Source organism: Propithecus coquereli, unplaced genomic scaffold, assembly GCF_000956105.1.
Source record: "Propithecus coquereli isolate 6110/MARCELLA unplaced genomic scaffold, Pcoq_1.0 Scaffold120, whole genome shotgun sequence".
Classification (NCBI taxonomy): Eukaryota; Metazoa; Chordata; class Mammalia; order Primates; family Indriidae; genus Propithecus; species Propithecus coquereli.
The window spans coordinates 7,013,202-7,033,188 of NW_012136081.1; the positions used below are offsets into that span (position 1 = coordinate 7,013,202).

General features: G+C 61.1%; 3 protein-coding genes and 1 non-coding gene across 5 annotated transcripts; 3 read left to right on the forward strand and 1 right to left on the reverse strand.

The window, feature by feature from the left end:
- Positions 1-1,246: 1,246 nt before the first annotated feature.
- On the reverse strand, positions 1,247-1,328 carry TRNAS-GCU. Its single transcript has one exon. It is a non-coding gene; the product is annotated as a tRNA-Ser (tRNA).
- Positions 1,329-1,680: 352 nt separating this feature from the next.
- B4GAT1 (beta-1,4-glucuronyltransferase 1) lies at positions 1,681-3,984 on the forward strand. The gene is made up of 2 exons (XM_012665538.1): positions 1,681-2,878; positions 3,128-3,984. The coding sequence occupies exons 1-2, from the start codon at positions 1,823-1,825 to the stop codon at positions 3,317-3,319; spliced, it is 1,248 nt and encodes a 415-aa protein (XP_012520992.1). The 5' UTR covers positions 1,681-1,822; the 3' UTR covers positions 3,320-3,984.
- Positions 3,985-4,222: 238 nt separating this feature from the next.
- Positions 4,223-11,335, forward strand: BRMS1 (breast cancer metastasis suppressor 1). The gene is made up of 10 exons (XM_012665541.1): positions 4,223-4,363; positions 6,899-7,044; positions 7,149-7,239; positions 7,430-7,557; positions 7,707-7,786; positions 7,873-7,969; positions 8,465-8,557; positions 9,674-9,738; positions 10,472-10,511; positions 10,845-11,335. The coding sequence occupies exons 2-10, from the start codon at positions 6,906-6,908 to the stop codon at positions 10,850-10,852; spliced, it is 741 nt and encodes a 246-aa protein (XP_012520995.1). The 5' UTR covers positions 4,223-4,363; positions 6,899-6,905; the 3' UTR covers positions 10,853-11,335.
- Positions 11,336-12,122: 787 nt separating this feature from the next.
- Positions 12,123-17,027, forward strand: RIN1 (Ras and Rab interactor 1). 2 transcript variants are annotated; one of them, XM_012665539.1, is made up of 10 exons: positions 12,123-12,348; positions 12,479-12,659; positions 12,766-12,880; positions 12,963-13,035; positions 13,157-13,248; positions 13,403-14,140; positions 14,407-14,712; positions 15,027-15,158; positions 15,302-15,453; positions 16,315-17,027. In XM_012665539.1, the coding sequence occupies exons 1-10, from the start codon at positions 12,263-12,265 to the stop codon at positions 16,786-16,788; spliced, it is 2,349 nt and encodes a 782-aa protein (XP_012520993.1). In that variant the 5' UTR covers positions 12,123-12,262; the 3' UTR covers positions 16,789-17,027. The 2 variants fall into 2 exon arrangements, with proteins under 2 accessions (XP_012520993.1, XP_012520994.1); XM_012665540.1 differs by lacking the exon at positions 12,479-12,659 and having other exon boundaries at positions 12,259-12,348; positions 16,315-16,876.
- The last annotated feature ends 2,960 nt before the right edge of the window (positions 17,028-19,987 follow it).

Consider the following 19,987-nt stretch of genomic DNA (forward strand, 5'->3'; position numbering starts at 1 on the left):
GACACGCAAGCGCTCAGAGGGTGGGAGTGGCTAGGGAGGGGACAGGGTTGGGACGCTGGCAAAAAGAAGACTCTTTGCAAAGGGGGAGCCACTCTGATGCTCTGGCCAATTGTCACCTGTGGGAATGCAGGCCTGGCATTGCCAGATCTTCCAGAATTTAGAACAGAAACTGGAAATGTGGATTTCACAGGAAATCTCCAGATTCACCAAAGTTAACTACTAATGTACTTAAATTGTTATTTTTAAACACAGAGCAGGTCAAAGAAAACCCACAGGTGGCAAGGCCTGTGCTCAAGGGATTTGCACTTGCCTTTCTCCTCTCTCTGGCAAAGGTCACCAGTGAAAACCTTCAACGACGGTACCTGTGTGTCCTTCCAGGCTCCATCCCTGGTGCCTAACACAGCCCCTGGCAGGGAGCAGCAGCTCAACGCTGCTATTGCACTGACTGCCAGGTAAAGGTTTTCTGGTCACTTTCCCACTCACCCACCTCGGCACCCTACTGCCTGTGAAACAACGGGGCAGACACCGTAACCTGGCAAAAGGCGGCCCTCCCAGTCTGTCCCAAAGCACCTTCCCAAGGCTCAGAGCACTCTGCCCTATGGGGGCCTCCCTGACTCAGCTGGAAAGGTCGAGTATTTATTACATATACAGTAACTGATCTAGCAGCCTCTCCTCCATGGATAAACAAACCCTAAGTGCCTTCTGTGTATGGCGGCTGGCGTTGGAATGTTGGAGGCTTATCTGCCTGAGGGTGTGTGTGTGTTGGGGAGGACGCGTGTGGATACAAGCGCTTCGCCCTGGGAGAAGAGCTGGGGGCTGGGGGGCATTATCAGTGGGCTGAATAGAGTGATAATTTAAATGATCAAACACCGCTACCACTCCCCTCAAGTGCCCCCGCTTCAGATGGGGAGGCGGACGCCTCCAGTGGGGGCTTCTCTAAATCCTGCAGAAAACATATTGGCCCCAACTTGGCACTGGCCAGGATCGCGGTTCCAGTCTTTCAGGTGTCACTGACCTCAGGGCCCTCTTTCCAGGGAGAAAGAAAAGTAGACCTTGGACCTCTGCCCAGAGGTTCAGATACCTGGAGGATGAGCAGGCGGGAGACACAGGTGGACAAACAGGAGGGAGCACGACCCGACTTGGATCGAATTCCATTTACATCCCCAATTCAGTTTTCTTCAGCTTGCTGCTCCAGACAGGCAGGATGTGGAAAATTAAGAAGTCTTTCCCCCCTGTAAAACAGAGCCGACGAGGATGGGATTCGAACCCACGCGTGCAAAGCACAATGGATTAGCAGTCCATCGCCTTAACCACTCGGCCACCTCGTCCCACGTTCAGCAGCTCTTTCCACATTCTCCTATCTCTCATCTCCTCCGCACCTTGAGGGCCCCCCACCCAGTCTCAACGCCGACCTCACAGGACTCTGGCGGGAGAACGGCAGGGAGAGGGCAGCTTTTTTATCTCCCTTCGGCACGCCTCAGCCGGAACCCTCGCCACCCTGCACGGAGCTGCCGCCGAGCCCTGCCACGGTTTCCCCCGGCTGAGTCGGGGCGCGCCCGGGCTTCAGGACGCGCGTGTCCGGGGGTCGCGCGCTGACCGCGAGGGAGGGGCGGCGTCCGCGGAGCGCGGCGGGCCGTGGGCCAGTAGCTCCGCCCCTTGCGCGGCGCGGAGCGGGCCCGGGCGGCGGGCGGGACTGCGCGCGCTCGGCTCGCCTCGGCTCGCGTCGGCTGCGCTCGGCAGGCTGCGGTAAATCCGGGCTTGCGGACGCCGGCGGAGGTTGTGGCCGGGTGGTCCCTGCTGCGCGCCCCGAGCCCCGAGAGCCATGCAGATGTCCTACGCCATCCGGTGCGCCTTCTACCAGCTGCTGCTGGCCGCGCTCATGCTGGTGGCGATGCTGCAGCTGCTCTACCTGTCGCTGCTGTCCGGACTGCACGGGCAGGAGGAGCAAGAACAGTATTTTGAGTTCTTCCCCCCGTCCCCACGGTCCGTGGACCAGGTCAAAGCGCAGCTCCGCGCGGCGCTGGCCTCCGGAGGCGTCCTGGACGCCAGCGGCGATTACCGCGTCTACAGGGGCCTACTGAAGACCACCATGGACCCCAACGATGTGATCCTGGCCACGCACGCCAGCGTAGACAACCTGCTGCATCTGTCGGGCCTGCTAGAGCGCTGGGAGGGCCCGCTGTCCGTGTCGGTGTTCGCGGCCACCAAGGAGGAGGCGCAGCTAGCCACGGTGCTGGCCTATGCGCTGAGCAGCCACTGCCCTGACATGCGCGCCAGGGTCGCCATGCATCTCGTGTGCCCCTCGCGTTATGAGGCCGCCGTGCCCGACCCCCGGGAGCCAGGGGAGTTTGCTCTGCTGCGGTCCTGCCAGGAGGTTTTTGACAAGCTAGCCAAGGTGGCCCAGCCTGGGATCAATTATGCGCTGGGCACCAATGTCTCCTACCCCAATAACTTGCTGAGGAATCTGGCTCGTGAGGGGGCCAACTATGCCCTGGTAATCGACGTGGACATGGTGCCCAGCGAGGGGCTGTGGAGAGGCCTGCGGGAAATGCTGGATCAGAGCAACCAGTGGGGGGGAACGGCGCTGGTGGTGCCTGCCTTCGAGATCCGCCGAGCCCGCCGCATGCCCATGAGCAAGACGGAGCTGCTGCAACTCTACCAGGTGGGCGAGGTGCGGCCCTTCTATTATGGGCTGTGCACGCCCTGCCAGGCACCCACCAACTATTCCCGCTGGGTCAACCTGCCAGAAGAAAGTTTGCTGAGGCCTGCCTACGTGGTGCCTTGGCAGGATCCCTGGGAGCCATTCTACGTCGCTGGAGGCAAGGTGCCTACCTTCGACGAGCGCTTTCGGCAGTACGGCTTCAATCGAATCAGCCAGGTGCCTCTAAGGGAGAGGGCAGGGGAAATGGGGAAGGAGGGGTGGTGGGGTCAGGGAGCTATGGGGAGCAGCCCCAGGTGGAAAGGAGGCAGTGAAGCAGAAGGAATCATAGTTTGGGAGGCGGTTGGATGGTGTGGAAGATCCGGGATGCCTCCAGAGGGGTGAGGAAGCTGGAGTGTGGCTTTAGGAAAGTCAGTCTCGGCCCTGTGAATGTCATTAAACTTTGCTGACCTGTCTTTCCCCCTACAGGCCTGTGAGCTGCATGTGGCAGGGTTTGATTTCGAGGTGCTGAACGAAGGTTTCCTGGTTCATAAGGGCTTCAAAGAAGCTTTGAAGTTCCATCCCCAAAAGGAGGCTGAAAATCAGCACAATAAGATCCTTTACCGCCAGTTCAAACAGGAGTTGAAGGCCAAGTACCCCAACTCTCCCCGACGCTGCTGAGCCCTTCCCTCCCCTAGTCTGAGAAGTCTCAGCCTCCTGGCTCCTCAGGCCACCCCTCAGGCCTGACTGGGGTAAGAAATGTCACTCCACTTTACAGAGGTAGCTGTGGTGTTGAAACACTGGACTTGAATATAGGGTGCTGGGATCAAGTCTTAGCTTTACCACTAACTAGCTGTGTGGCCTTGAACAAATCCCGTTACCTCTCTGAGCCTCAGTTGCCGTCTGTAAAAAGGGAGGTGAGAATACCTACCTCACGAACTGTTGGGAGGCTCAGATGAGATGCTGTATGTGAAAACATTCTGTAAGCTTCGTACAAATGTGAAGTATTATTAATATTACAGTATTATTATTGTTATTATTATTAACAATCTCGTGGGTGGGTAGGGGTTGTAGGAGAGCAAAATGTATGAAAGGGATGGAGCTGAGAAGTCTGAGTACTTAATGAGATGGGCTTTTTGAAAAGAAATCCGATGAAGGCATAGAATTTAGTTCTTAGCTCTTGGGCAGAAGCCTAAGCTTCCTGGTTCTCTCAGGCCTCCGCCGTCGGGGGCTGCGGAGGCGGGAAGGGTCTGCAGGCTCTGTGGGCCCGAGAGCTGTACCTTCGCACAGGCGGGGCTGGGTACTGCCTGCCGATGACAAAGTGTAAATAAATGTGTTCACACCCACAGCTGGCTCCGTTACTCTCCTGAGCTGGGGGTGGGGAGGACGGCGGGAGGTGGCCGCGGACCGAGGGGCGCAGGTTGCAAAGCAAGGAAAAAGCCACTCGGGCCTTCTCCCCAGACAGAAGGCCTGTGTGCTTGTCGCCCGGTTGCTATGGAGACCGGCCCGCGATATCCCAGCAGGCCTCGGCCCCCAGCTGTCCAATTGTGAGCTCCCCGACGGGTGCCTCCTGATGACGCACACGGAAGCGCCGGCAGGCCCCGCCTCCCGTAGAAGAGGGCCTGCGCAGCTCTTCCGGGAGGCCGGCGGCGGCGGCCAGTACCGGGAGCCTCGGGCACCTCTCAGGGAGTGTCGGTGGGGAGGCCGGAGGCGCCACTGCCCGCGGTGCGTATCGCCAAGCCCGGCGCCTGGTTCGGCCTCTCCCGTCAGTCGGTCAGAGCCGGCACAATCTCCTCCTCTGGGGCCGAAGCGGAGACTTAACCGGCCTGACGCGTGCGGGGCTGCGGGCCCGAGGCCGGCCGCGGAAGAGCCCGCGATTCTCTGGCTTGTGCTGGCGCTTTTGAGGGTGGAGCGGGGCGGAAGCTCCCGCAGCGGCTGGGTGGGCATCTGCGAGAGTGGGGAGGGGTCTGCCTTCCCTGGGGGCCTGCCCGGGAGGAACCTACAGTCTGAAAAGATAAATTGCCTGTGTACAGCGCTTTACAGTGTGCTTTTCCATCCCTGACCCCTTGCGACCTTTACTACACTCGGAGCAAGAGTGATTATCCTTTTGCACCCAGGGTAGGCTGGGGAGGTCGTGACTGAATTTAACGCACTCATAATGAGTCAGCTGCAGGAGAGAAAGGCTTCTGCAACGGATAGGACTTAACACTGCGTCTTACGAAGTAAATATACTTAACAGCGAAGAGGAATTGCACATGTTGGGAACTGAAGCTTCAGAATGGGAAAGATGAGGCTGGTTTGGAGAACCCAGGTTTTCAGGTCAGGTTGAGCTCATTGGTGAAATCACTGAGGAATGTGTCTAAACTCTCCCTTAGGCCATGCATTATACACAGCTTGAATTGGGGTCAAGAAAGTTTGCTACTACTTCAGGGATCTGGGGCTACCAAAAATAAAAGCTATTACCTGCCCTGCAAAAGTTTATTTTTTAAATTTGTATTCACAAATCCTCCAGTCATCAAGTGAGCCAGTGCTGCGCTGGGTGAATAAGGTGGGTGTGCAGCCGTTGCCCTGGTGAGGCTCACAGACTGATTGGGGCAGGGGTGGGGACAAACATGAGAATGGGCATGTAGGAAATGTAAACAGAGAAGGCTTCTGGAGAGAATGGCATCTGCATCGTTCTAAAGGACTACAAAGCAGTGTACAGAAAAGTTGGAAAAACATCACAGTGAAATAGAAGCCCCAGTAGGCAGAGAGATTATCTGCTGAGAGGACTGTTTAATCTTCCTCTTAGTGATCTCTTGGCAGTACTTGGCTCTATCACCACTGTTTCCTTCTGAAATTCTTTCTTCATGACTGCGTGTTTCCTCCTCCTTTGCTGGGATCTCCTCATCTGCCCCCTTTGGTGACCTTGGAAGTTGCATCATGGGCTTCTCACTGCACACATTCTGCCTTGCTGGTCACACACACGTCCTCTCCTATGGCATGAAGAAATTGCTATATGCTGCTGATCAAATCTCTGTAGCCCACATTTCTCTCTGAGGCTTAGACCCATGTACCCCCAACCCTGTTCCTTCTCTTATTTCTGGATTTTTGCACATGCTACTCACTCTACCTGGAATGTTGCCTCTGTCAATCAGCTCAGTGCACCCATCTGATCTGTCTTCCTCTAGAAGCTGTCACTGCTGCAGCAAGCTCCAGGTCCCAGGTAGATACCCCTCCCTTATGCCCTGGGTCTTCACTCTCCTGACACCAGAGTAACAGTCTGCTTCTTTGCTCCTTGAGGTCAAAGAGTGTGTCTGTCTGTCACAGTTGTGCCCTGGAACCTACCATAGTGTCTGACAGTACTTAGCCTATATTAGATGTGCAGTAAATGTTAGATGAGTGAATAAAAAAAGGAATGCTTAACAGTGTTCAATGTTCAGTTCAACGTTGCTGAGAAGTCAGTTGACAGCACTGAAAAGTATTGGCATTAGCCACAGGCAGTCATTGGTTAACTCTACAGGATCAGCTTCAGCTGAGGTTGATGGGTACAGAAACAGATGGAACAAATGGGAGGTGAAAGTAGGAATAGCATGTGTGCACAAGGCCCTGGAAAGTGTAACTCTGAACTGGAAAACAGGGAGCAGTTAAGTGGAATGGGTGAGGTTTGTGTTTCTGCTTTTTCTTAATGGTAGAAAATACCTGAGCACATCTAAAGGTTCATGGAAGGAGACTGTCAAGAGGGAGAAGTTGAAGATACAGAAGAGAGAGGGGAGCATTGATGACCCAAGGTCCCAGAGGCAGCAGGAGGAAATGGGATTTAACCCAGAGCACAGTGAAAGAGGATTGCAGAGTGTTAGGAAGGGCAGCCAAGGGCATTGTAGGCAGAAGGAACAGCACAAGCAGAGGGCGGGAGGTGGAAGTGCAAGAACTGGACATTAGATGGTGGGTGAGGGAGCTGGACCAGAAGTTCAAGTCCAGTCTGTGAAGGACCTTGAAAGCCCCAGTCAGAAATTTGGGCCCAGTCCCATAGGCAGTGGGGAACACCCCCTGGGCCTTTCCCATCTGGGGATCAAAGCCTTGGCCAGTATTCCCAGGATTGGGACCACCAGCAACGTCCAAGGCCAGGAGCATTTGTACAGCTCCCAGCCCAGGGCGTGGTGAGGCCAGTCACCTCCCTGGCTATCCCCATCTGGGGTTGAGCTTGGTCAACTCCCCACTTGGCCTCTTTCCCACTGAGCTGTGGGCAGCGGTAAGTGATGGCTCCACTCCTTCTCCCAGAGCCGAAATGCCCATCCAGCCTCCTAGCAAAGACACGGAAGAGATGGAAGCAGAGGGTGATTCAGCCGCCGAAATGAATGGGGAGGAGGAAGAGAGTGAGGAGGAACGGAGCGGCAGCCAGACTGAGTCAGAGGAGGAGAGCTCAGGTGAGTCCCTGTATGCACGCAAGCGTATACACACGCACGCACGCACACACACCCCCGCCCGCCACTCCTCTCCAGAGCCAGCCCTGACTGGCCTCTTGTCCCAGAGATGGACGATGAGGACTATGAGCGGCGCCGCAGCGAGTGTGTCAGTGAGATGTTGGACCTGGAGAAGCAGTTCTCGGAGCTAAAGGAGAAGTGAGCGTGGGGACACCTCGGGCTGGGTCTTTGGGCACCTGAGGTGAGGAGGCAGCAGGCCTGATGCCCAGCGAGCGAGCGCCTAGCGTGGGGCTTGCTGTGGAGCGGGCGCTTGGGATGTGCTTGCCCAAGAGCCACAGAGGAGCAAGCGGATGAGCACACGGGTGCACGGCTGCCTTTTACCTCCCAGGTTGTTCAGGGAACGACTGAGTCAGCTGCGGTTGCGGTTGGAGGAAGTGGGGGCTGAGAGAGCCCCCGAATACACAGAGCCTCTTGGGGGACTGCAGCGGAGCCTCAAGATTCGCATTCAGGTGGCAGGTCTGTGGGCTGGCCTGTGCCCCTCCCAGAAGCCATGGCTTCGTGTCCCCTTCCTCTCTTGTCCCTGCCCTACCTCACCCTGTTCTCCCAGACCTCCTTTGTGGGCCCTGAGGTCCCGGCCAAGCAACCCCTTCCTCCCCCGTCTGCAGGGATCTACAAGGGCTTCTGTCTGGATGTGATCAGGAATAAGTACGAGTGTGAGCTGCAGGGGGCCAAGCAGCACCTGGAGGTGAGCCCGGCCGCGACCTGGCGGGGGGCGAGGCCTGACGGGCCCCACCCTGGCCTGCCTGGCTGAGCCACTGCCACCCCTTCCAGAGCGAGAAGCTGCTGCTCTATGACACGCTGCAGGGGGAGCTGCAGGAGCGGATCCAGAGGCTGGAGGAGGACCGGCAGAGCCTGGACCTCAGCTCTGGTGAGCGCAAGGGCCCAGCCTTGCCAATGCCCACCCTCTGTGGACCTCAGCGTCCCTCGCTGCACAAGGGGAGAGTCCTAGGGCCTGCTTCTTGGGCTCCCTGTGAGGACTGAATGAGGCCTGGCACACGGTGGGGGCTCAGGCAGGGTGGGTGCCCGTGCCCTCCTTGCTCTCTTTCCAAAACGGTCAACTCGGCATGCCCACATCCCTTAGCCACAGTGCGCAGTATCTGTGTGAGGAGGCAGGGATTGTCATCGTGCCACTGTCCACAGAAAAATGAAGAAGCAGAGGCTCGCGGAAGTGCAGCGGCCTGTTTCCCAGGGTCGCACCACTGTGCATTCAGGACCTGAACAGCCCTCAGCCCAGGGCTCTGTCCACTACCCTGCGTGACAGGGCAGGGAGAGGAGGCCAGGCTGGCCCACGTGGGGGCAGAGGCTCCAGGGGAGGGCGCGTCCTGTGGGCCAGCCCCGATCCTGACTGTGGGTCTGGACACAGAGTGGTGGGATGACAAACTGCACGCCAGAGGCAGCTCGAAGTCCTGGGACTCCCTGCCGCCCAGCAAGAGGAAGAAGGCGCCTCTCGTTTCTGGTATCCTTTCACCCAAGGTGGCCTGAAACTGGGCAGGACGTCAGGGCCAGCTCCAGACCTGGGGGAGGGGGTTGGAGGGACACGAAGGACAATCAGACTAGACTCATGATGGTTTGGTGTCATGTGACCGTGTCTGGGTAAATCCAGCTGTCAGCACTTTCCTGTAGGGTCCTGCGTCTCCCCTGGGCTAAATGGACCCTAGAAAAACAGAAATGTCACTTCAGTAACTCCCATAACTTCCTGGGTAAAGTTTGGCCTTTGAGCCTTTCTGTCTCCTGGTGTTGCCCCAGCAAGTCCCAAGCGCTCCCACCCCAGGGCCTTTGCTCACTTCCTCTCCTCTTGGAACTCCTACCTGTCCCCACCTGGTCAGGGCCCGTCTCCGTGAAGCCCCTCCTGGTCTTCACCCAGTGCCTACGGCTCCACTCTCCAGAGCACCCCTATGCCTTACCCGGGGACGCCCAGTCCCATGGGGACTAGTCGCCTCTGTCCCACCTCGGCAGGAGCCCTTTAGTCCAGGGCCTGCTGTGCCTGCATCGCCTTGGCTGGCCCAGCACAGTGGAGCTCTGTGTCCCCTGAGGGCGCTCCCACAGAGCCAGCGCCCTCCTGGCAGCTGCCTGGTGCTGGAGGGCAGGCCCAGGCAGGGAGGGCGGAATCCGGAAGGCAGTGACTAGAGGAGCGAAGGCAGATGGCGACATGGAGACATCAGGTAGAGAGCTCAGGTGGGAACGGGAGGGTCATCTCAGGATGGAAAAGACCTGAATCTGCCTTTAGATGGAGGAAGGAGCCAGATGAGGGGACAGTTAATGATACAGGGTGGGACAGAATAGAGGAAGGAGCAACGTTCCTGAGGGGCAGGATGGGCCTCAGCAGCTGACCTGAAGGAGGGAGGTGAGGCATAGGGCCCTCCGTGGACGGGAGAAATAGGCCACGGGCCCCCCAGAACCAGGGGGCCAAGAGGCAGGAGGTGGGGCCTGAGTTGAAGCCCGGTCCACACTGTCCACTGCACCACCTCTCCTGAGCATTGGTTGGGTGGCACTGCCATCCTCAGACTCCCAGGCCATACCCTCGTCACCTGCCCCCTCCACTGGGCTTCCTGCTTCCTTGACCCTGTCACAGGCCCTTACATCGTGTACATGCTGCAGGAGATCGACATCCTGGAGGACTGGACAGCTATCAAAAAGGTAGATCCAGCCGGGTACAGTGGCTCACGCCTGTAATCCTAGCCCTCTGGGAGGCTGAGGCGGGACTATCACTGGAGCTCAGGAGTTCGAGACCAGCCTGAGCAAGAGCGAGACCCCGTCTCTACTAAAAAAAAAAGTAGAAAAATTAGCCGGGCATGGCGGTGAGCAACTGTAGTCCCAGCTACTTCAGAGGCTGAGGCAAGAGGATCGCTTGAGCCCTGGAGTTTGAGGCTGCTGTGGGCTGTGATGACACCGATGTACTCTACCCAGGGCGACAGAGTAAGACTCTGTCTGAAAATTAAAAAAAAGGTGGTTCCACTGCTGGCGTGTCCCCTCCACCCTACCTCAGGTCCCCACCCAGATGGCAGGGCTAGTCCCTGCAGGCCTGGGCTTCCCGAGGACCTGGGGACTTCTCCACTCACCCCTCGCTCCCCGTGTCCTCAGCCCGGGTTCCCTGGACTGCAGCAGCTCACAAGACCTCCTTCACGCGAAGCTGCCCTGGCAGGGGGCTTTTAATCTGTCAGCCCCTTCCTTGTTCCAGGGCAGGCTTGATGGTTTGGAGGGGTTGGGGGGCGGGGGCAGGAAAGCAGCGGGGCAGTGGGCATGTGGGCGCTCTGCCCTCGGGAGGACCTGCTCGCCCGCTCTCCGTGCAGCACTACAGCGGCACCCCTGTCCCGCAGCGGCCGGTGTGGAGGGGGCAGCCCTCAGTGGGGTTTTCTTCTCACCCACCCAGGCTAGAGCAGCTGTGTCCCCTCAGAAGAGAAAATCAGATGGTAAGAACCATGGCAGTCGTGCTGCCTCCCTCCCCCCCCAGCCCGGACTCCAGGAAAGGAGCCCAGAGAGAGGCGGTGGCCATGCCGGAATCGGGCGGCCCGAGAAAGTTAGGACATTCTAGGTTGGAGGGGGTTGAGGGAGTTTGGGGCGCAGGAACCAGGTGGGGATGGGGAGGCTCTGGGGCAGTGGAGCCCACAGCCAGGACCCACAGGTGAGGCCTGTCCTGGGACAGACCGAGGCCACTTCCTTCCGTCCCCCACAAGAAGTGGCTGCCACCCTCTTGGTTCAGCTTCCTCTCACAGGTGACGATTTCCCTTCCCACATACCCCCAGGACCATGACCCCACTGTTCACAGCCAGGGGGTCCCTCAGAGCAGCTGGCACCAAACCCGGGATTCACATTTTCCTGCTGCGGAGAGGCCGACGGACACGCCCCTCCGGGTCTGCCCCGCCGGCCCTGCCCGGCCAGCCGGCACTGGCATGGACTCCTCCTCTGCCTCCTTGAGGCCCGCACAGCTCTGGCCCTGGCGCTGACCTGGCCGGGAAGACCGTCACCTCACCTCCATCCCTGAGCAGCCCGCTACCTCCCCTCCTGAAGATCGCCCTCCTCAGTGCTCCCTGGCAAAGAAGTCCTATGCTGCAGCAGCATCTGTCCTGCTGACCTTGGACCCTGGCTCGCTGTGTGGGAACTCCGGGCCAGGAATATCTGGGGGGCCTGTGCATTCTGGCTGGCGAGGTGAGGAGCCGGGCCCCCTGGTTTTCCCAGGGCAGTTCTCGGTATCTGCCTCCCAGATTTTGAGACTGCAATTAAAGCCTTTCCTGGGACTCTGGCATGCCCGTGTGTGTCTGATCTACCTTGCGAGGGATTTAGGCTCCGTGGGGAGTGCCTGACACAGGCAGACTCTGTCCTGGGGTCCTGCAGTTTGATACCGCCTCTCCCCACCCAGCGGGGGGCCGGATGCTCTGACTTGGGGTCAGGCTGGGGAAGGAGAGTCTGGGCGCTGGACTGCCTGGCGCTAGTGAGCGGAGTCTGCAGAACGTGTGGCGGGGAGGCGGTGCACAGTGCTTGGAGCCCGGGTCGTGTCTGCACCTGCCCCGGTTGCTGGGCAGACCGGAGAGGCAGCCTGGCGGAACCTGTGCGTGGGAGGCAGCCGGCAGCAGCGCCATGTGCTGACGACCTCGCAGCCAGACTCCCCCTGCTTAGCGCTGTCAGAACCACCCCCAGAACCTCAGTTAAGCAAAGGGGTTGGTTTCCATGGAGACATGGCATCTTTCCTCCATGGCAACGTGAAGTCCCAAAACCCAGGTTAGGCTCGGGAATGAGTCATCTGTGACCAATAGGGGGTGCTCTCTCACAAGGCTGACCCCCAAGGCAGTGGACAGATGAGCAACTGACCATAGACCCAAGGGTGAGGCTCCGGGCCTGTGGGGCTGGAATCCGGCCCTGCTTAACCCCTTCCTGCCCACCAGCGTGACTTGAGGAGGCCGGCAAGGCCCTGTGTGGAGGTGGCACCCCCACAGCTGGGGCCCTCAGAGTGGAGCTAGCAGGGAGGGGGTCCCTGCCCCTGAGGCAGGGCACAGAACAGAGGAGGCGGGCGCTGGCCAGGCGGGGTGGACACACAAGAGTTAACTGGCGGGTGTGACAGGCGGACCGCCCTCAGGAAGTGTTACTCACCGGGAATGTGTGTGCCTGTGCCTTCGGGCTGGATTCTCTTCCTGAGTCCCGGCAGAAGCCGAAAGAGCTCCCAGCCATGGAATTCCCCGGGGAGCCCGGAGCAGGCCCTCGCGGAGCCCCCAGCGCATCCAGCGTGGCTCCTGAGCACCTGGAGAGAGAAAAGTTAGTGAAGTTGGAAGGGCGGCAGGAGCGGCGGGGAGGGGCTGCGCGAGGAGGGTCTGTCCTCCCTCGGAGGAGTGGGCAGGGGTCCCAGCCCCTGGCCCACTGCTCAGGTCTGGGTGTCCACACCCAGGCCAGCCCAGGACCCGCTGTACGACGTGCCCGATGCCAGCAGGGGGCAGGCGGATGGGCCCCAGCGGCCCGGGCGCTCCGTGAGCCTGCGGGAGCGCCTGCTGCTCACCCGGCCCGTGTGGCTGCAGCTGCGGGCCAACGCGGCGGCCGCGCTGCACGTGCTGAGGACTGAGCCCCCCGGGGTGAGTCTTGCCGCCACCTCCAGGGACTGGCCAGCCAAGGGTGGGAGGGAGAGGGGTGGGAGGTCCCAAGCCTCCCGACCCGTCTGTCCCGTCTGTCCCCTTGCAGACGTTCCTGGTGAGGAAATCGAACACCCGCCAGTGCCAGGCCCTGTGCGTGCGTCTGCCCGAGGCCAGTGGCCCCTCCTTCGTCTCCAGCCACTACATCCTGGAGAGCCCTGGCGGTGAGAGGGGCTGGCCTGGCGGGAAGGGGCTGGAAGCAGGGGGGAGTCCCCAGAGAGCAACCTCACTTCCCACCTCTCAAAGGCGTCTCCTTGGAGGGCTCGGAGCTCATGTTCCCGGACCTTGTCCAGCTCATCTGTGCCTACTGCCACGCCCGGTGAGTCTGCCCACGGGCGCCTGGTGTCCACAGGGCCTCGCTGCCTGGACAGCCTGTCCTCCCTGCCCCTGCAGCCCCAGCGCCCCTCACTCCTGACTTTCTGCTCCCCCTCTGGCCTCAGGGACATCCTTCTCCTCCCACTCCAGCTCCCCTGCGCCATCCACCGGGCGGCCACCCACAAGGAGCTGGAGGCCATCTCCCATCTGGGCGTTGGTAAGGGCTCTCCCGCCACCCACTGCTCAGACAGATGGGCTGAGGCCAAGAGGGGACGGGAAGGTGCAGGGCACCCAGGCAGAAGCTGGTGCCTGTCCTTGGTTGAGCCCCTCCCCTAACCAGTCCCTGAGGCCGGCTGGTTTCTCTTCCCCAGAGTTCTGGAGCTCCTCCCTCAACACCAAGGCGCAGCGGGGCCCCTCCGAAGGCCCACTACTGCCCCGGCTGAAGGCCCGGTCCCCTCAAGAGCTGGACCAGGGCACTGGAGCCGCCCTGTGCTTCTTCAACCCCCTGTTCCCAGGGGACCTGGGCCCCACCAAGCGGGAGAAATTCAAGAGGAGCTTCAAAGTGCGTGTGTCCACAGAGACCTCCAGCCCCCTATCTCCACCGGCCGTGCCGCCTCCCCCGGTCCCAGTGCTGCCAGGGGCAGCCCCCAGCCAGACAGAAAGGCCACCCCCTCGCCAGCTGCTGCGGAGGGAGAGCTCAGTGGGCTACCGAGTGCCAGGGGGTGGTGGCCCGGGACTCCCACCCCTGCCCTCCCTCCAGGAGGCGGACTGTGGCTCCCCCAGCAGCTCTGAGGAGGAGGGGGCGCCGGGGTCCTGGGGGAGCCCTGTGACCTCACCCCGCCTGAGCCGCCGGCGGCCTCTGCTTCGGTCCATGAGCGCTGCCTTCTGCTCCCTGCTGGCTCCTGAGCGGCAGGTGGGTCGGGCAGCCGAGGCGCTGCTGCGGGACCGCCGCACGGCCGTGGGCCAGCTGGTGCAGGATCTACTGACCCAGGTGCGGGCCGGGCCTGAGTCCCGGGAGCTGCAGGGCATCCGCCAGGCTCTGAGCCGGGCCCGGGCCATGCTGAGCGCGGAACTGGGCCCTGAGAAACTGCTGCCGCCGGAGAGGCTGGGTGAGGCCCGGGCTGCCCTGCGCTGGCTCAGCCCCTGCCTGGACCCTCCCCTTCCCTTCCCTCCCCTCCCCCTACCGTTCCGGCCTCTCTCTGATCGCTGTTACAAACCCACCCTGTCTCACCACTGTTGGAGTGAATTCCACGCCCTGCCTCTGTTCCCCGTGCTCCTGTCTCACCCAGCCTCCCCTGCCGCTTGCGCTTCTCCTCCTGGCTCTGCCCTCAAGCTCTGCCCTGCGCCCTGACCCCTGCCTGCCCCTCCTCTGCAGAACATGTCCTGGAGAAGTCGCTGCACCGCTCTGTGCTCAAGCCCCTCCGGCCCATCCTGGCAGCGCGCCTGCGGCGCCGGCTTTCCGCAGATGGCTCCCTGGGCCGCCTGGCCAAGGGCCTCTGCCTGGCCCGGGCCCAGGGCCCTGGAGCCTTCGGATCCCACCTGAGCCTGCCCTCCCCTGCAGAGACAGAGCAGGTGCGCCAGAAGCTGCTGCAGCTGCTCCGCACCTACTCCCCCAGCGCCCAGGTCAAGCGGCTCCTGCAGGCCTGCAAGCTGCTGTACGTGGCCCTGAGGGCCCAGGAGGGTATGTTCCCTCCACCACCTCCCCCTGCCCCGCCCTGCTGAGCCAGAGGCAGGCCCCCCAGGGAGAGGTTCCCAGAGTCCAGAGCAGCACAGCAGGGGAGAATGAGCCTGCCCTCCCATTGCACAAATGGTAAACTGAGGCCCAGAGAGCAGAGCACCCTCTGCACAGCCCCCTCCATGTGTTTACTGTAGAGATCATATTGACCAGGCCTGGCAAGTGGAGGGGACGGGTCTCTGAGACAAGGATTGAGGATTGCACCCTGACCCTGGGGCTCCAGAGGAGCCTGAAGCTTCCGCCTCACCATGTCCCCACAGGGGAGGGCGCCGGGGCTGACGAGTTCCTGCCACTGCTGAGCCTTGTCTTGGCCCAGTGCGACCTTCCCGAGCTGCTGCTGGAGGCCGAGTACATGTCAGAGCTGCTGGAGCCTGCCCTGCTCACCGGAGAGGGTGAGGGATCCCCAGCACCCCCTCCCTGTCTGGGTGGGGCGGGGGGCCCTTGGCTGCTTGGCGACGGGCCCTGATAAGCATGGAAGGGGAGAGGGAGTGGGTCCCCTGTGCCCAGCCCAAGCTGCCTTCTTCCCATGTCCCAGGCGGCTACTACCTGACCAGCCTCTCGGCCAGCCTGGCCCTGCTGAGCAGCCTGGCCCAGGCCCACGCCCTGCCCCTGAGCCCCTCGCAGGAGCTGCAGCGCTCCCTTAGCCTCTGGGAGCAGCGCCACCTGCCCGCCACCCACAGCTTCCAGGTAACGGGCCCTCCACAGCGCCCACCCCAGACTGGCCGGGCCCAGAGCACCCCGCAGCACGGTCCCCTCCTTTTCCCAGCGAGGCCCAGCAAGGGGAAAGAGCTAGTCCTGCATCACCCTGCAAGAGAAGCAGCACCGTACCCTGATGTCAGAGCCAGCCTTTCTGTGCCGAGTGCTGCAGGGGAGGCATCCCCAAATTGTCACAGAAACTCAGAATAGGGCCCGTAGAAGCCCCATTTTACAGACTAGGAAACTGGGACATAATGTGGGAGGGGAAGGGCCAAGTCCTGGCCTCTGGCCCCAGCCAGGGCTCCGCCTCCCCGGCCTCAGGCTGCGGCCAGCTCCCCTGCCCTCCCATCCAGGCTCTGCCTGGTTGTTCCCAGAGCCACGCACCATCGCTACCCTTCACCTTCCCAGCTACCCTTGGCTAAGAGTCCATGCTCTGTAGCGAGATCCTGGGTTCCAGTCCTGGCACTACCACTTCTTGGTTGTGGGAGCTTGGGCAAGTTACTTAACCTCTTTGTGTCTTGATTCTTTCATCTGTAAAATGGGGCAATAGTACCTACCTCCTAGAGTTGGCGTGAGGATTAAATGAGTTAATGCAGGACGACTGCTTAGGGCACAGAGTAAGCTCCATTTCAGCTTCCTCCTGGGCTCATGAGAGCCCTGCTGGGCTGTTCTCGCACCTGCAGCACCCACGAGCCCACCCGCTGGGGCTCACAAAGTTTTTGCCAGTTGGCTCTACCCCTTGGTCTACAAGCCCCACCCCTGTCCCTGCACGGCGTGCACTGGCCCCTCGGCTCTGGGGCCGGAGCCCGCCAGGCAGGCGGAGTGTTTGTCTTTGTCTCTGCTCCGGCACAGCACCTCCTCCGAGTAGCCCACCAGGACCCCAGCACTGGCTGCACCTCCAAGACTCTGGCTGTTCCCGCAGGGGCCTCCGTCGCTACCCTGAACCAGCTCTGCGCCACCAAGTTCCGAGTGACCCAGCCCGACACTTTCAGCCTCTTCCTATACAAGGAGCAGGGCTACCACCGCCTGCCCCCGGGAGCCCTGGCCCACAGGCTGCCCACCACCGGCTACCTCGTCTACCGCCGGGCAGAGTGGCCTGAGACCCAGGGGACTGCGCCAGAGGAGGGCAGTGGGCAGCCAGAGGCAGGGGGCAGGGAGGAGGAGAAAGGGGGCCAGGGAGACGGGGACGCTGGGGTCAGAGCCAGCCCCAGGGACAGGGTGGGAGCGTCTGAGACAGCGGCTGAGGGCCGGGAGGACCAGGCCAGGGGAGGCCCTGCTCAGCCAGGGCAGCCAGAGGCTGAGGGAAGCCAGGCAGCCGCGGAGTAGCTAGCAGTGGCCAGAAGGGTCCTTTGGGGCAGGAGACTCTGAGCCTGCTGGGAAGGCCTTTCAGAGCCTTCATCCCAGCCAAGGTGTCCTTGGTCACCCCCACGCTGGGGCCTCTCCAGTGTCTGCCTCCACCTCCGCTGGTGCTCATGTGCATGAGCCCGCCTGCTGGGGGAGCTGGCGGAATGGCCACATCAGAGGGGTTGGAATAATGTTGGGGGTTGGGGGACCCCTGGATTATGTGCCCAAGGCCCCTTGCCTCTTCTCCCCAAGCTGGAGGCTAGCCGGCCGCAGTGGTGGGTGTGCCCAACTGGGGACAGATCCCACTAGTGACAGCCTCTGGTCGTCCCAGCTCCTTTCGCACCTCCTCCCATGGGCACGGCCCAGGCAAGGCTATGTCCAAGCAGCCCCTAATGGGTTCGGGGCTTCCAGGCCCTGACAGAGGATCCAGGGAGGCAGCGGAATGGCAGCAAAGGCTCGGGGCCAGCCCTGCCCTGGGCTCCCTGGAGGACCCTCAGCTGCAGGCCTCAGTGCTTTCACCTGCCTGCGGGGAAACCGCAGCTGCCCTGCCCCTCTCCCGGAAGGGGTCCAGGAGTCAAAATGGATGATTTTGCCACAAAGCAGAGCCCAGACCAGGGGAGGAGGGAAGGAGGTGGGCAGCAGCTCCCTTCCAGGGGTGTTGCCCACCACGCAGGGCTCTCCCCTGGTGCTCTGCCAGTCAGGCCCAGGAAGGTTGTTCCCCAGAGCTCTGGTCCTGGGGAGAAAGCGCCCGAGTTCCAGTCTCTCCCCAAGATCGAAAGTCCTCCCAGGCACTCTGGCACCCCGGAGGAGCCGGGCAGGGGAAATAATGCCCCCAGCAGGCAGATAAGCTTCCAAAATGCAGAGTGGGGCTCAGAAACCGTTTCCTCTGCACTAAGTGGCCCACGAAAGCTCTGCGGGGAACAGGGCATGGCTTATTAGCTCCACTGAAGTTCAGGAAAGTGACTCCGGAGACATCACACAGCAAGTCATTAGGGATTACGCCACCCAACCAGTGTGTCTGTCAGCTTCCAACTACACCCTCTATTCTCAGCCCCGACAAATGAACCCTCAAGGCCAGGGCAGCCCCAAAGGGGCACCCAGAGCAGGCAGCAAATCTGAGCAAAGAAAATTGCCCCTCACCAACCACGAGAGGGCGTGCATGGCCCATGAAGCTGCTGGCAGGGTGACCACTGAGGACGAGGACAGTTCAAATGCCCAGCAGCACAGGTAGTCACTGGCCTTGCACTCCTACAGCCATCAGGTAACCTGGGGACAGCACAGGGGCCGAGGGTGCTGGTCATCAGGTGTTCTGGAGCCGAGGGTTTGAGCGAGGCCAGCCTCTAGGGACCACACCCCAGGAAGGAATCGTTCCTGATGGAGGAGGACCTGGCCCATTTCAGAGGCTGTCCCCTTGGGCATTGAGTATAAAGGGACAGCAACCCACATGTCATACGTGACAGTTGGGAGGTAGAAATTGTGGACACTGGCTCTCAGGTGATCCAGATACAGCCCAGGTGCGGGGGTAGGCAGCCAGCAGCTCTGCCCCCCACCCCCTCCCCACATCCTCTCACTGTGGGAAGTCCCCGCCCTCCTGTCGTCCTCCCTCCCTCCCTGTGCCACCCACCCCAGTGCCTTGTACAGTGCAGTGCCCAGCACCCCACAGGCACTCAATAAATGTTGTCCACGATTGGAGTTTGGCAACTAGGAAGAGGGACGGTGGGGTGGGAACCTGGGGAGGGAAGGGAGAGCTGGGTTCTGGGAGCCAAACGGAGGATGTGTCACGTTCAGTCCCAGAGGAAGGACCTGGAGCGTCTGCAGCGGGTGCTTGCTCCGAGAACCCCAGGGGCCGGATGTGGAGCTGGTCTCACGGAGGGGAAGAGGCTGGGGTCCCTGCCTCTGGGGCCTCTGCAAGTCCTGCCCTCCCTCGCCTGCTCAGTCCCAAGTCCCGGCTCCCTGGAGCGCTGCCGGGCCCTGCCCGCTGCCTGGGGCACTCGCTTTCTCTCCTCAAGAGATTCCCACCGGTCAGGTGGCCGGGCCAAAGCAGCAGGGCCTCCAGGCAGGGCCAGCAACGAGAGGCCAGCCTAAGGCTGGTCTCATTATCCCCATTTTACAGATGAAGAAACTCAGGCTTGCTCAGGGAAAGTGGCTTGTTATGGGGCAAAGGGCTTGGACATCCTCCCAAACAGGACTCACCTGTTAGTCCACTCAGCAGTACTCTATCGAGTGTCCTTTATGGACCAAGCACCAAGCACCCACAGCCAAGGGGAAGCAGGTGGAGTCTCACCAGCTTCTCAGGTGACGTGGGCAGCAGCCAGAGCCCTCTGTGTCCTTATGGGAGAGGGAGCCAAGGCTCCAGGAGGTGACGCGCGTCACCCACCGTGGTCCAGCATCCGCTGCTGCAGGGCAGGACGACCCCTGACGTTTGGTCTGCCCAGTAGTCGCCAAGTCATTTCCTCGCTTGCAAAGCTTGCACTTAGCACTCCTAAGGTCACCGTAGTTCTGCGTGACTTTATTTACTGTCCGTCTCCCTCACCAGAATGCCAGAGCCAACTCGGCCTTGTTCCCAACTAAGTCCCAGGGGCCTAGAACAAGGCCTGGGCGGGAACTGGCACTCGGGAAGGATATGTAGGATTCATTCGGAGAGATCCAGCCTGTTCCTCCGCGTTCCCCGGGGGCGGGCGGCGCGTTCTCCAGCGCTGCCACTGGGGGGCGATAGCGCCCCATTCCCAGCGGCGCCCGTCCCGCGCTAAGGCCACCCAGAGGATCCGTGGGCCAGGTGCTAGGAGGAAAGCGGCCCCGCAGCGGGGCCCTGGGACATCCTGCGAACGGGGATCCCGCGAATGGGGGTGTGGGAGGGGCCGCCCATCTGGGTTCTAGCAGCAGGTGGCCAGGAGCCAGGGGCCTAGGGATAGCCCAAGACGGGTGAGTGGAAGGCAGTGACTGAGACTCACACCTCCAGCCTGATCCTAACACCCTGCCATGGCCTTGTGACCCATGCTCACGCCCACAGCTTAACACACAGTAACACTCTGACCCACATTCCCACGCAGCATGCGACACCCTGCCAGCCACCGGCATGTACAACAACACCCAGGTGCCCCAGCATTGGCAGGTACACCCTGACACCGTTAGCTGTTCACGCCCTGCAGGATGGGACACAGGGACACATAGGCACCCCTCC